Raw genomic sequence first — 16,155 nt, 5'->3', positions numbered from 1 at the left:
TTTAAATAAATAAATAAATAAATAAAGCAATAGTACGAATTGTTTAGACTGCCAGTACCAAAACAAGTAATTTACCCTCTGTATTGAACAGTCATTAAACAACAACTTTGGAAACAACTAAAATACTACTATAGACCTTGTGTTTCAAAAAAAAAAGGTGTAATTTAAATTTCCAGTGTTTCATAATCATGACTGATTTAGTGTTTTGAAAATATATCTTTGAAGAAAACTAACATTATCAAGTAATTTAAATAAGACATATTTGAGTCACACAAATTTTCATCTGCAAACTAGCTAAACATAATCTACATTTTAAATGTTATCACTAAGTAAAAACAAGTTATAAATTCACGTTCAAACAGTACATAACAATTGCTCATTACAGAATAACACCATAAGTTGCTGAACTGTGCAAATATTTAACAGGCAATCAATACAAAAAGTAAATTGAGCTATGTGCTATTTCTCAATGACTGATAACAGTACACACAAGCTCATAAAAATGCAACGTGGCCCCATTTTAAGATAAATTACAACCTGAAGTAAAGTTAAACATGAATTTATGAAAACAAATATTGTTTTAGTTAAAATACAAGATGTTGGAGGAGAGATTCACTATTCTTTTCTCTTCCAAAAAATGTGTAAAACATGTATTAGCTTCACCTTCAGTCCCAGGAGCAATAATTTCACAGAGACCCATATGAAACTGATTAGGGGAATTTCTGCAGTTATTGCTAATACCATGCCAGCGGGCACATTTTTTTCCTTAAGAGAAGATCATTTTCAATCTAGAGGGACTCTCCCTGCCGACTCCCTAGCACGGCACATAAAATCCTATAGGATCTCAGCTTCCAACCCTACTCCTGGTCCCCTGACCCCTCCTCCCCATCTAACCTTCACAGATTTCTTATCTGGCCATACTATTTCATACCTCTCACCTTGCCTATTCTGTGCCTTTACCCTACAAGACCATCCCTAAGAGCAATTTATGGGAAATTGCTATAAATGCTTCAAAACCAGCTTCAGGGTCCCTCCCCTGCGATGCCTAAATTCCACAGCCCACCACCCCTGTGTCTGCGACAACACTCTGTCTTCTTAATAACATGTCCTTTATTCACATCAGATCATTTTTTCCTTTAAACTTTTTCTTCATCTTAGTCTGAATTCCTTAGTCATGCTGTATCCCTCATGCTAAACACAAGGCTCAATTAATATTGATCAAATCATTCAATCAGTCACAGGCAAAATTCAGCTTAGAGAATAAGTTATAGGTTAACTTCCTGTTACAGAACTAGATACTTTGAATGTTCACTATGAGTAGTCAGGGCATGTGCTTTTTACAAAAACTGTCTCCTTTAACCCTCATCACACTCCTCTGAGACGATATCCTAGTTCTCATTCACAGAGGAGGAAACTTGGCCAGCGAACTCTGAGGTCTTCCAAAGTTTTACGGGCAGAGTATTTGAGAGCGTAAGTTAGCACCGTCACTAACTTTCTGTGAGACCCTGGACAGGTTACTTAACCTCTCCTCTCTGAGTCTGTTTCCAAAACTGTATAATGGGTCTGAATAGTACCCTCAGAGGGTAGTTGTGAGGATTAAATGAGGCCAAACACTGTCTCTTCCACATGGCAACCTCTCAACCAAGACACACAAACTGTGATTTGACTCTTACCAAAACACACAAAATAACAGAGGACATTTTATAAAAAGTAGCCATAAGCCCTTCTTGCAATAAGCATGTATTACTTTTATAATAAAAGAGAATAAAATAAACCTTTAAAAAAGCCATAAGCCAAATACTCGAAATTCAATATTTTATGTTATACTATAATACTAAACTTGATAAAGTATTAGATTAGCCTTTAACATAACAATAACTTATCAGGAAAATAATACATCATCTACAGAGTTAAAATTAGCAGGAAAAAAATGATCTGGGACTTTTTAACCCCAAACTATCATTAACCCCCCCCAAAAAAAGGCCATTAATGAGATGAAATGTATTAAGCAAAGTAGGAATCATCCATTAAACCTCGATTGTCTCAAAACATAACTTGAAATAACTGTAAAGTAATATATAAAATAATATGTGTAATGTTGAGTATTATATTCACAGTTAATCAAACGTGTTTGCATCCAGAAGACACACTGATAAAATCTGGGGCATTGTACCATAATCATGAAAACACACAATAATACAATATATTTATTATGTCACATAGATGAGGAACTGTATTATGTACACAGCACTGGAATATAAGGATATCGGACACCCTTAGACACTGCAAACTACCAAGTAAGAGGGATTACTCACGAAGACCCCGAGGCCTGTCAGGAAACGGAGGGAGAGGCCTGACCCTGAATCCAGATCTTCAGACTGGGAGTCCAGAGTGTTCCTCCACCTACTTCAACTCCTGCCACATAGTCGCCGTATCAAAATAAGGAATAAAGGTTTTTTTGGACATGTATGATATGTGAGTAAAAAAGTAAGCCTAAGCCTATGGATACCCTAAAAACACAGAAAGAGACCATGTTCTAAAAATACAGAACATGGGCAGTAGAAGTCTTAAACGTCAATAAAACTCCTATTGTAATATCAGACGACAAAAGTTTGAAATTCACTGGATTGTATCTCAAAAGGCTCTGCCCAAATACCTTCACCCCACACCCTCGAGTTACCACGGCTAAGTCACCTTGGCCGCCGATCCTTCACTTCGGCAGTGACAGCATCCCAGCGTTGGTTTAAACCTGCCAGCTTGTCCTTCAAGAACCTTCCATCTGTGGGGGAGAGTTTCTGTGCAATCCCGTCCCCAGTTCTGTTTAGTGCTGCAAAACTGGGCTGGCGGCTGCTGATGCCCTCCTCGAGTTCCTGTGACAGAGAACAACTCAAGATTCACTTCACTACTAAACTAAGCTGTTCTCAGGCAATGACTCCACCAAATCCACCCAGGTACTGTGGCGTGCCGTCAATTTCAGTGTTAGAGAAACAAAGCCCGGGAAGGATGTTTTATGTACATGAAAAAGGCATTTTCAACATTTTAATTACATTTCAATGAACACATTAAATGAAATCTCTTTTGAAATCTAACCCACTCTCATGAACGTCATCAGGCAAAATAGAGTGGAAGAGGACAGCCTAATACCATAAAATAAATCACTGCTGTTTACATTGACGCACAAGCATCAATCATGTTTGACTGAAGTGAACTGCCTATCTTCGAAACATGTGCTTGAAAGTCTCTTAAAAATTTTTTAAACCCTCCACCTCCATATACCATTATGTCCTACCATATGTAAGTAAACCTCAATGTGCATTTTACTGAGACATTGCTTCACTGGTCTGTAAATTTTTAAACAACGAATTAAGAAAGGATATTTTAAAGTCAAATTTAAGCACTTCTCTATAACTCTAAAAATAAGAAAAAATACATTAACATACTTATGAGAAAAAAGAAGCATTCTCTAACTCTTCATAAGCCTTATACATAAAATATATTTTAAAAATTTAATAAAAGAGAAAATATTTTCAACAATGGTAAATTTAAATTTTGCTTGCTTTCAACCATTATTTTTGAGGACCTATTATTATCAGCAGAACTGATTTATTTGTGTTATATTTTCCCAAGACTGAATTAGACTCACATGAGCAGCTGCCCTGATATACAGCTCAAGAATAATTTACTTTTATGATAATGATCAATGATACAAAGAAAAATAATTTGCCTAAGTGTACAAGTATAGAAAGTAGAGGTGTGGTGAAGTATGCAGATATCTTTCTTTCCTTAATACAGTCTGGTGTACAAAATTGTACAAGTGTTATTCTGGATATAAAATTTTAAAAATAAAATTTTTTTTCACATTTTCCACTAAAGAGTATTTTTTTACTTAAATTTCTTTAAAATCCTAATTAAAAATTGAAATAACCATTTTCTCTTAAACCTTTAAAACTGGAAACTAGAACTGGAACAAAAATTACAGATTTTCTATATACTCCTGGAAAAATTAATATAGTGAGCCCCTACTTTCAAAATCTGTCTTAAATGGCACATACTAAGTACATATGACATCTTTTTAGCAGATTCTCATCCTCTGAGAGAAAGCACTCACCTGCTGATGTATCCTGGCTTTCTCTAAGTCCAGGCCACCATCTGGAGCAAAAGTATCAGCCAGTAACTCTTCAGCTTCCGTTAGCCACTGTGTGAGGTCATTAAGGTCACAATGGAACTGTCTCCATTCTTCCACAGCCCTATCAAAATAACTAGAGGACAACAAACAAAATAAAACAGGTTTCCAAACTTTGCAGGACCATCTAGAAGCAATTTTCTGAAAAGGAAATTCAAATCTCATTTCAACTGAAAGCCTCAAAATGAGTGAATTCACAGCTCACTGCTCTATAAGACCAGTTTTTGTAGTGGATTACAGTTAAGGGTTCCTCTTAGAGAAACATGCATCATACCAAGAGCAAAGCAATTAGCATACCAGCCCCACTCCTCACATTCATGCACACAGACACACACACTAGGCAGCTTTTTAACTGAAAAGACAGCCTTCTCTGGCTTGGAAAATCAAGATAGATTAGCTGCAGGCATGATAACCCACCCAACTTTAAACACTTAACATTTCAAATATCATGAAATGTAAAATATGATTAATTACTCTATTCTCTTAGGAAAAAAAAATAGGGTGTTTTACTTCCAGAACACTTAGTTTCCAGCTAGAACAAAATCCAAAAGCCTAACACATTTCAAAATTTTCTTGCAGTCCATTATCTCTGTGTTATGGACTGAATTGTGTCCCCCAAAATTCATATGTTGAAGCCCTAACCCCCAACATGACTATATATGGAAACAGGGTGTTTAGGGAGGTAATGAAAGTTAAATGACATCATATGGGTTATTAACCCCATAGGACTGTTGTCCAAATAAGAGGAAGAGACACCAGAGACATCTCTCTCTATGTGTATCTCCTTCTGTCTCTCCATCTCTCTGCCTCTCTCTCTCTCTCCAAGAGCACAAAGGAGAGGCCACGTAAGGACACAGCAAGAAGGTGGCCATCTGCAAGCCAGTAAAAGAAACCTCACAGGAAACTAACTCTGCTGGTACCTTGATCTTGGACTTCTAGCCTCCAGAACTGACAGAAAATAAAGGTCTGCTGTGTAAGCCATTCTGTCTGCGGTATCTTATTATGGCTGCCCTAGCAGACTAACATACTCTGTGCAGGGACTAATCCGGTGTGTCCCACTGATCTGAATACAGCACAGGATGGGAGCATCTGCAAAGCTCAGGTTAGGCAACAAGACAAAGACTACCAAGACTTCTGTTAATACTTACCTCCTTGAGAAATAAGATAGAGTCAAACTCCATGCCTGTCATATTTGGAACACATAAAATAAGTGTAAAAAGGAAAAGCCTTGTTGGATTGGGATCCTATGGAATTTCCTTCTGCCTTTTTGTTTAGAGTAGAAGTTTAGAAGAGATCTCTGAAATTTTATTGATGCTACTAAAATGTTTATATAATAAAAAAGATATTATTATTTTAAAAAATAATAAAATGGTCCCTGATATCACTAACTCCTAAATAATCTTTGTTTCCTTCTTCCATGAAAATCACTGAATAAAAATTCCATTAATATTTGTTGAGCGCCCACAGGGAAGCAACATTCCATTGGGCATAACGAAAATAAAAGCACTTCAAACAAAGCACTAAGAGACTATATTATGACAATCTTCACTATCATTTATAAAAATGTGCAATAACTAAGCAGCAAACACAAATTCCGACTTTTGAGATGGTGCAATATGAACAGAAAATGTTGCTAGAAAGGCTGCCCCAAAGATCTAAAGACTTTGAGAACACAAATATTAAACTTAGTAAAGACCATTACTCAGTAAAGAACATAAATTTCAAACAAATCTAAGCATTATAGTTGTGGATTTTGTTTTAAAAAAGAGAGAGAGAGAGACTCATGTTCAGGTATGATTCAAAAAGCCATCTCCTCCTCTCTAATCCAGCCAGCTTAGATGGGAGACAATAGGGAATTCTGAAGGGCTATGGACTTCCAGAGAGTCAAAGGACACAACGTCCAAGTCTCATCCCATCCTTGGTTTGGATTTGAACTAGAAATATGTAAGTTTGCTGTCTCTAATATTCCAACTTGCTATCTTCCCTCCCAAACTCATCTCACCATGTGTGTTCCCTATCTCTGACAATGGTGCCAGCGCCTACCTAAGTGCTCAAGCCAAAGACTTGTGGCTCATTTTTTTACTCCTCCCTCTTCCTTAACTCCATCAACTCATCACATTTTATTGATTCAACTATTTAATTATCAAATTTTCCTCTTAGTCTCCACATCCACAGCCACTTCCCTACTCAAGCTATTATCATGTGACAAGCACAGACGGGTTTTCCAGCTCTCAGTTTTGTTCTCTACTGATCCATTCTACACTCAGCAAATGTCATTCCCTTGGCAGTGGCTCCCTATTGTTCTAAGAGTAAAACACAAACTAATCAACATGATATACAAGGTCCTTCTGGTATATTCTATTTAGACCTTTCCAGTTTCATCTCCTTGCTATGATTTCTAGCCCTCCAGAACTATTTTCATTTCCTCAAAAGCACTACACTTTCTCTTATCTGTGACATTATGCAATATTGTGTTCCCTCTATCCCTCCACATGGCTAACTTTGCAATCTCTAAAAACCCTTCCCATGTCCCTCAGAGTCCCTAACATGACCTCCGGTATTGCCTTCATCATAGCACTATGCAATGTTTAATAAGGGTCTATTTTTTTCCACTATACCTTTGGACCCTGAGAAAGAGTCTGTATCTATTTAGTATATCTGCCTTGTAATCCTTTATAACTACTACTTATATGCTGGCTCCAAGTGCCTTGCATTAGTCAGCACTCAATAAATATTCATCAAATGAATGGTTCACGGATAGACAGGTATAGGTATACATAGGTAGGAGGATGGGTGAAGTCTTTTATGATGAAACTGAGTTTCAAACACTTTTTAAATGATGGGAAAAGAAAGACTGATTAAATTAAGAAGGAAAACTAATCCTGGTAAAAGATGGAATTCTGAGTAAAAATCAGAAAGCTGGGAAGGCAAAGAAGACAAAGGAAATTTTAATCAAGTTTGTGTGAAATGAGTGAAGAAAACTTTTTTTGAGCAGTATGTATAAGGTATTAGAAATTAGGCTGACTGGAGAACACTGTTAAAAAGCTTCTAAGTTCAGGATAAGAAGACTGAACTTTGTCCACACAGCAGTGAGAGGCACAAAGAAGATACAGAGGATAAATATCACATGAAATATGTAAGCCAAAACAAAAAAGATGAAGAGCACGATGTCTATTTTTGTGTGTATGTCTCTAAAGTTTTCTGGTATACTTTTCTGGGTTAACATTACTCATACACAGTAATTTATACTGAGCCATTTCACATCATACTTGACTTTCCAAACATACACAGCTACCAGCAAAAGTCTTACCAATTTTCGTTTCTACCTATTAATAGGCCTGGTTGAAAAACTAGAAAGAAGGAGGCTCAAAAACATTCTATTAAACAGAAGATTATTTTTTTTTAAAGGCTTTGGGGTTATATATGGATTCCAATTATCTGCAGCTGTCTCTGCTCTTCACTCACATTAATCATCCAGTGTGTGGAGAACGTGAACATTACTGAAAATTCTTCCCAAGGCTTTTAAAGAAAATGGACACTATTCAGATACTAAGAATTAAAGGTGCTTCCTTTTCTCCACTGTACACTCTTGCCTTCTTTGTCACAGATTGTGTATATGTGGGTTTATTTCTGGGCTCTCTATTCCATACCATTGATCTAGTGTCTTTTTCTGCCAGTACCATACTGTAATGATGAATACAGCTTTGTAATATAGTTTGAAGTCAGAGACCATGATACCTCCATCTTTGTTCTTCTTTCACAAGATTGCTTTGGCTATTCTGGGTTTCAGTGGTTCCGAATATTAGGATTCTTTGTTCTAGTTCTGTGAAAAATACCATGGGTGTTTTGATAGGGATTGAATCTATAGATTCTTATACTTCAATAAAAGTAAATAAATAAAAATGCTCCCTTAATTATTAAGATATTAATATATTAGTTGCAAATGATCATGTATATGTGAACTGATTCCTCTTTAAGGAACTACAACACAATTTATTAAACAAGGACTATTATAAGAATGTGAAACATATCCTCATTAATCTTAATGTACATATGAACTCATAGACCTTCTTAAAAACTTAAATATTAATTTACACATACCCTTTACGATCATTGTACATTCTATTAATTTTGTCCCATTTTGCATTCAACTGAGTAAGTGTATCCCGGATCTGAATGGCTTCAGGTCCAGAAGCTTCAAGGATAACATCTGGTTGTTTTTCATGAATGACTGCAATCTGCTCTCCAAGTTTGTCCAGTTGGTCTTTGATATTCTATGAATATATTGCCATACATTAATAAAATCCAGCAAAGAGATAAAATAATGGAATCACAGGAGACTAAAAATTTATATTAAGTTACTTAAAATAATGAGACACCATAATTGTGGCTCACCAGAACTGGAAACTTTAAAAAAATACAATACCCTGTATTGGCCAAAGCATGAGGAATGTTACATAATACCTAATGGCAGGAAAAAATTCCTCAGAGATGTTCAAAGTGGCATTTGTACAGGACATATAAAAAGCTTCAGTAACATTCTGTAAAGGCAATGAAGTGTTTGAAGACAGAAATTATTTATATTTTCAAATATCTAATAATGCTAATTTAAATGACAGACGACCTATCAAACCAATCAACTCCATCCGCAAGTTTATTGTGACTTGATATATAAGTGCAATCAAATTATATGAAAGTCTTGATGATATTAAATAGTTTTGTGAATTAAATGAAAACTTTCAGATCCCTAATTAATTTACAGTCAGCATGTCATTCCATACCCAACCACTAGCCAATCTTAATCATTATAGGTGGCAAGATAAATGCTGACATTTTACATCAAATGACAATCGAGTTTATAGGAAAGGAATATGGTTTGAGCATGTGTTTGATTTTAAAAAGTCTCTGATGTTGCAAAGAATTAATAATGTGCATGCTTAAAACTCCATACCTACTTTTAATAAATTTAAATTTTTGACAGTATTTCACAGGTGAATATAGGAAAAGCTTATTTTTCATACATAATATTAATTCCTTAGCACAAATGTAAAAGGTTACGGATAACCTAAGTAGGCACAATGACAAATTTCTTGCTTTATTTCTACATTAACTGCAGCTATTCAAATGCAGTCCCTGGATATTTACCTTCAGAGAATCTTCCTGAAAAGAGAAGTCTTCATAGACAACAGAACTTAGCTCTGGAGTATTAAGTGATAATTCGGCATCATCCATGGAAAGTAAAACTTTGTTAATTTCAATCAGATAATCTGTGGGGAGAGGTGGTGATCTAATTCCAGAAGCGAGCTGACCTGTTCTCTGTTGAATAGGGATTGCCTATAAAGACATCAATAATAATAACACACATCTCTTAAATTATCCCCACAATGAATAGTAGCAAATTGACAAAAAAACATAATATTAATTTGTGAAGAAATTCATTTCCATGAGCAAAAATTTTAAAACTTGTTTTAATTTTTAAAAATGTGCCCTGCACTGCTCTAGAAACCATTAACAATCTCTATTTTAATTTTCATCTGTAGCCTGCTGTTAAAAGGCTTAAATAAGCTGTTAATGCTTGAAAGGTTTTCCTTTAGGACTTAAGCCACCTAAACTCATTTAGCAAACAGGAAAACATAATGACTCCTTTCCTAAGTTACTGAAAAAATGAGAATATGCTGCAAATCATAAAATTCCGTATGAAGTAAAAATTTTAATACCATTATTATTTCACCTTTTTTTTAAATCTCACAATTCAATTAAACACTTCTGGGCCTCGCTGATGAAAAAGAAATTAAGTGAAACATATTTGTAACATAACATAACAAATGCAACAGGAGGTTTAATTAAAATAATATCCAGGCAATTCAATACATAATCTTAACCCTTGAGACGAATATTACAAACCATGAATATCCTACATAAGATGATAGGTTCTTCCATGCTAAATTCAGACAGATTCTAAGCTGAGTGGGTAACTTAATTACCCTAGCATAATATTTTCTGTATCCTCTAATCAGAGCTTTCTAAACAATAAAGTGCTCTCTGGGATGGACCACTAGTCCCTGGGTTCAAGTCCTAACTCCTACCAGTTAATAACTGCTCCTGACTGCTTACAAATGGCCAAAGTATATCCACTCATGAATTAAGGTAGTTTCCTCAACACTTTCACTATATTCCTGTACTGAACCTCTGAAAAATGATATTCCTCTTTAAACTCAGATGGCAGTGCAAATGATCATAAGCCCATGTTCACTGAGTTTGTGACTCTGAAAATGGGTACAATTCCTAAATGAAACCAATTCCCAAGATTAACAACACTGAGTGAATAACATGTTGTTGAATCTCAAGGTCTGCATTTATCTGTCTCTCAGAATTTGATAAACTACGACTTTCACCAAGTGATGGGCAGTCAAGTCCTGGATAACCAGGTGAGAAGCAAGTCTTCTGATCTCCTGACTATCCACAGGCTTGTTTATACTTGACACTAATATTAATTGCATTATCCTAATGCCACACATTCAAATTTTAGTCAGAAAACATTTCTAGGTCTAAGAAGGCAAACTGTATATTTTAAGCCAATATAAAAGAATGATGAAATAAATAATGTGTTCACCCAGGAACCAGTTTTAATAAAAAGATATGAAATATGTCTTAATTTAAATTTTTTTAACATTTTTTCATATTTTAATTTTGAATAGCCCAATATTTTGGCAGATCACAAAAGGAAGATCAATTGTTCCTCCTCTTAACTTTAAGGAAAAAGAAAAAGACACAAAGAAAGTATTTATAAGTTGAGTAATCATATCAAAGGAGTAAAAAAACAGGGACCTGTTCTCCTACTTGGCTTTCTCATCTATCAACCAGTGTCTTGCGCAGAGAGCCTCTGTTTTTCCAAGACCAAAAAGGACTCCAGGCCACCAGCTATTTGATTTGTGCTTGTAGGACATTCAATTTTATAGTACTTTCCTCATCAGTATCACCAAACATCATATGCTATATTTTTGTTTTTTAATCTGTTCTGCTGGATAATTGGTGAGAGGCACTTGTATACGTTAACAACCACTACAAGGCCAGGAATTCTGCGCTGCTGCTTCAGTTACACAACAGAGTGTCATTCTGCAAGGTCACATGTATCTGAGTCTTTAGGACGAACTGGGGAGGTGAGTAGGTATTGTAAATAGAAAGTTCCAAGGTTTTTTTTAAAAAAAATCATATTCGTTAACACCGTATTTTTCTATTACTATACACATAATCTAGGATTTCCTGAGCCTCTATACTCTTGCAGAAGCAGCAAGGCCATTCAAGATTCAAGTATGTGCTTTCTATATTCCCAAAATAGATTTCATCGCAGGAGAGTGATCAATCAAAATGCCCTAGGAGAAAAAGAAAAATGTCCTCCAGATCTGACCCAGAGTTTACTTCTGGATAATTTTATTTTAAAGAATTCAGCTAGGACACAAAGATACAGATATACTACAAGATATACATCTATAAATATATACAAGGCACTAAAATTAGATAATGTTACATAATGCAGCTTATGTCATAAAAGCAACCTAAACTCCAGATAGATTAAAAAATTGATTTTAAATGACACTTTACAAAAATGTTCTAAGTTTTGTTTTTGTCAAACCATAGGGAAAACTTGGAACTAAACAGAGTTGAATATCCATCAACTCTCTGGAGGATAAGGACTTTTTAAGAAAATCACAAAAGAAAAACCTAGTCATGTGTGGCTAAACAAAAATTTCAAATGGTTTTATATTAAAGACAAAATGATTAGAAGATAAAAATCTAAGATGATACTTTTTATAGCAAATATGACAAGAGGTTAATATCTTTATTTATGAAGAGCTTGCACATATTTTAAAATAGTAATACCCTAGTAAACAAATGAGAAAAGGTCATTCAATAAAGATTTGAAATAAGAAAATGAGTCCTTTTTTTAGTTTAAATAAACTCATAATTTTTAAAAAGCCACTTATATAACTTTGTAGGAGAAACCACATGAAAGCCAGAGGATGAAAATGAAAATGACAGACACGAGCCCCTCTGTACCCTTAGGGGAGACTCTGGAGGTACTTGACCTGAGGAACCATTTACATGATAAATATGGGACCTGGGACGGAAGAGAAGGACCCACTGAGGATGAGTTTGTATATGGGTTTTTTGTTTGTTTCTTATTTTACTTTTGGCTGCATTGGGTCTTAGTTGCGCGGGATCTTCATTGTGGCTTGTGGGCTTAGTTGCCCCCAGGTATGTGGGATCTTAGCTCCTCGACCAGGGATGGAACCCACATCCCCTGCACTGGAAGGCGGATGCTTAATCACTGGATCAAAGGGAAGTCCCTGAGGATGAGTTTAATCTTTTTGTGTGTGTGTGTGCATTATAACTTTTTTTTAAGAACTTTTATTGAGATACAATTGACATACAATAAACTGCATATGTTTAAAGTGTACAATTTGATACGGATGAGTTTAATCTTGACTGAAACAAATTTAATGTCCCTGCCCTAACATACACTAGGGACTTTGACTATGATGCGTCAATGTTAGGCTCATCAATTGTAACAAATACACCTCTCCGGTGGGGGATGTTGATAGTGGAGAAGGCTGTGTGCGTGTTGGGGGTGAGGGGATGGGGGAATGCGGAGACTCTTTGCTGTGAACCTAAAACTGCACCAAAAAATAAAGTCAATTTTAAAAGAGCAAAAACAAACAAACAAACAAGAAATTTAATGTCCCTTCTCAATAGTCTTTGGTTACCCACTGCCTGTCACCACCTTCCATTTTCTCTCTCTTCACCAACCTCCACCCATTTCTCCTGTCTCATGCCTGTTCCCATTTCCAACCTGATTTCATAAGGAGGTTAATCCAAATGAAAACTAACTGAGGGGGACGTGAAAGAATTTTTTCAGCTAAAAACCTCCTCATGCTCCAGCTTTTTATTGGGGCACAGATCACCCAATCCTTCCTACGCCCTTCCCTATCTCCTCCTGTCCACATAAACTTTCTCAAATCACTCAACAGGGATAAAATATTGCTCATAGCATGCAGTAGCTCACTGCTCATCTAAAAGGAGAAGGAAATGGAGAAGGAGGAGAAGAAGAAGAAGGGAAAAGAAATGAAACAAAAAAAGAAGGAAAGGAAAGGAAAGGAAAGGAAAGGAAAGGAAAGGAAAGGAAAGGAAAGGAAAGGAAAGGAAAGGAAAGGAAAGGAAAGGAAAGGAAAGGAAAGGAAAGGAAAGAAAAAAGTTCTGTAAACTGGTGGTCCTCAATGCTGACTGCACATTAGAATCTTCTACAAAGTTTTTTTTTTTTTTCCAAGCACCCACACCTAGGCACAACCTGACAGATTCTGATTTAACTGGTTTGAGGTTTGATTTTTTTTTTAAGTTCCACAAAGGATTTTAATATTCACAGTTAAAAAATAGTTTTAAAAACTACAGATTTGAAGAAGTATATGGGCTAATGAAATAAGAACAAAAAACTTTTAATGTTTTAAAATAATTTTAATTATAACAACTAATGCTAGTGAAACCAAAATGAAATGAGCCTGTAACAGTATATGTTAGTATTTTTGAAAAACAAGTTTATTTATGTATTAAAAGTCTAAAAATTATTTCTATTTTGGACCATTGATGATTTCTGATTTGGGACCCAAAGATAAAGAAGTTCCAGAGAAGAAAGATACTTTTAACAGTTAAACTAAGAACTATAATACAATCTGAAAGACATTAGAAATAAAAACAGAACCGAGTCTTAAAAGATAACACAGTTTTCAGGTAAAATAAGAAGATAAAACCCACACCAGGGAATAACAATAAAATTAGCAAGATTTCAGAGGTGCTAAGGCACCAGTATGTTGGGCAAAGGTAGAGAAAACCGATATAGCTGTACTACATGGTGAATGACAGTAAATCAAAGAGGTAGCCAGAGGTCAAACCAAAACCTCTATATACCATTACCATGACTAACCTTGCATTTATGGCTTTTTCTTCATTTTGCAATATTTCCCTGAACAAGTTCTTAGGGAAAGGAATCATATGATCAGCCACGACTTTGGGGGGAATTATTCGGAGAAAAATACAGAAGATGGGCTGGAATTAAGAAAAACTGGACTTAAAAACCAACTTGGGAAATAACTAATGGGTGAAAATCATAAGAGTCTGAATTATGGAAAGGATAGTAGACTAAAGAAGTTAAGCTTCTTTCCCAGGCTCACAAAACAAGCAACTGGTAGAGCTGTATCTAACTTCAGGGTCAGACCTGTATCTACTTCATTCAGACCCAATGGCTTTAATCCTTCCTCAATGTGGTGTAAGGAACAAGGTATGTGAGGAACAGGAAATGACTGAGAAGATTTTGAGGTTTCTACCTTGAGAACGAGTAGTTTTTATAAGTAATAACTAAGATAAGGAATAAAGTAGGAAACAGGTTGTAGGGGCAGAGAGGGCGGTTCAGCTTGGGACCTGTTATAAGGCTGCAGTACAAACAGAGATATCCAACAGGCAGCAAGCCGAGAAACCCGAATTTTCTAGTAGATTCCAACATCATCAACTAAAACTGGTTCTAGAAGGATTACCTAAGTACAGACCTCTGGGGAACACCAGCACATTTACAATGCAGCTGCAAATACGGCCATTAAAAAGGGAGCTGCTGGTGAATCTTTTTCTAGAATATAAATCGTATTTTATCAATTTCACAAATTTAGTTATTTGTAAACTAGAACTTTTTTTTTTTGACGTGCTCAAGAACTCCACACATACAATACAAAACTGAAGGAGGAAGTCACTCCCCAATCATTTAAAACATTATCAGAAATCCAAAAGAGATGTCCGATAATAACGTTTCATGTTTCTATTTTCTTTGAGTTTCTTGCCTTATCCAAAAATATAAACATATCTAGCAATGCACACTAGAAAGGAGAAGGAGACTGCGTTTCAACTGGTTTGTTTTGAGATGTCATTGAATGCAGCACCACACTTCTGAATGGCAAGAGCTGAAAAAGTTATTTAAGTAGAACAGAGACTTCCCCATGACAATACCTTAGTTTTGTTGTATCTCGTGTGCAAAAGCAGTAACTGCAAACGGATCTTTTCTTTTTTATTATCCTCCATAGGTTGATGTAACATTTGTTCACCTCTTTGTAGAACTTCCTCAATCTGGGCTCTCTCCTCATCCATCTGAATGTTTAAAAGATAAAAATTACTCAAAAGAAAAATGCACAGGGTCACTTACCATCAGTTTCCAAGCAGAACTAACCTACAAACTATGTCATCATATGTTTATCTGAATGATACACAACAAAAGTTTAAGTTTTTCTAAAATATTCCATATATGAAGTTAAAATAACTCACAAAGAATGCTAGCTTAGCAGAAGTTAAATAGCAGTAAGATAACACTACCTTTATAGTCAGAAAGTATGTCTATTTTTTTAAGCATTATGTAAATCACATGACAAATCTTATACTGACACTCATCAGAAAATCACATTTAAATCTGTTCTATCATGTTTGGCAGATATTGGGTAAATATCATTAATGTAAAGATATAATTAACAAAGAAGAAAAGTGAGAACACCACGGTTTTGAAAATCTCTTTGAGCCAACCTTTTCATCTTCATCACTGGATTCCAAGTGTTTTTCCATAACTTTTAACATATTTTCTAAGTCATTTTCTAATTTTTCCAAGTCAGAGAAAGGCACACCAGATTCAAAAGCTTCAGTGCTGACCAGACATTGGTATGAAAACGGTTCCTGGCCAATCAGCAACTATAGAAGGAAAAATGTTCTTTGAAAAGATATTCTTAACCTGACCTTTCACCATTAATCAATGTCAAGAAACAACTCACACTTATTTGAACTGACTTTAATTTCATTCATTCACACAGCAATAATTTTACCAACTTGGGCTTCTCTGATTACCCATGTTCTCCAAACCCCAGCCAGGGATGTGAAGTAGTGTGCAAATG

The 16,155-nt window shown here is 35.4% G+C and overlaps 1 protein-coding gene across 10 annotated transcripts in view; it reads right to left on the bottom strand.

The window, feature by feature from the left end:
• Positions 1–16,155, bottom strand: part of UTRN (utrophin) — a 501,139-nt gene that overhangs the window by 281,211 nt on the left and 203,773 nt on the right. For all 10 annotated transcript variants that reach the window (XM_057739402.1, XM_057739404.1, XM_057739406.1 and 7 more), the window contains 6 exons: positions 15,794–15,955; positions 15,230–15,367; positions 9,329–9,517; positions 8,285–8,457; positions 4,109–4,259; positions 2,695–2,870 (listed from right to left, as the gene is read on the bottom strand). In XM_057739402.1, coding sequence (XP_057595385.1) covers positions 2,695–2,870; positions 4,109–4,259; positions 8,285–8,457; positions 9,329–9,517; positions 15,230–15,367; positions 15,794–15,955 — 989 coding nt within the window. The remainder of the gene's footprint in view (positions 1–2,694; positions 2,871–4,108; positions 4,260–8,284; positions 8,458–9,328; positions 9,518–15,229; positions 15,368–15,793; positions 15,956–16,155) is intronic.

The sequence above is a fragment of the Hippopotamus amphibius genome, chromosome 6, assembly GCF_030028045.1.
Source record: "Hippopotamus amphibius kiboko isolate mHipAmp2 chromosome 6, mHipAmp2.hap2, whole genome shotgun sequence".
NCBI classification, from domain to species: domain Eukaryota; kingdom Metazoa; phylum Chordata; class Mammalia; order Artiodactyla; family Hippopotamidae; genus Hippopotamus; species Hippopotamus amphibius.
The sequence above is the reverse complement of the archived record's forward strand: the minus strand, read 5'-3'. Positions and strand labels throughout refer to the sequence as shown.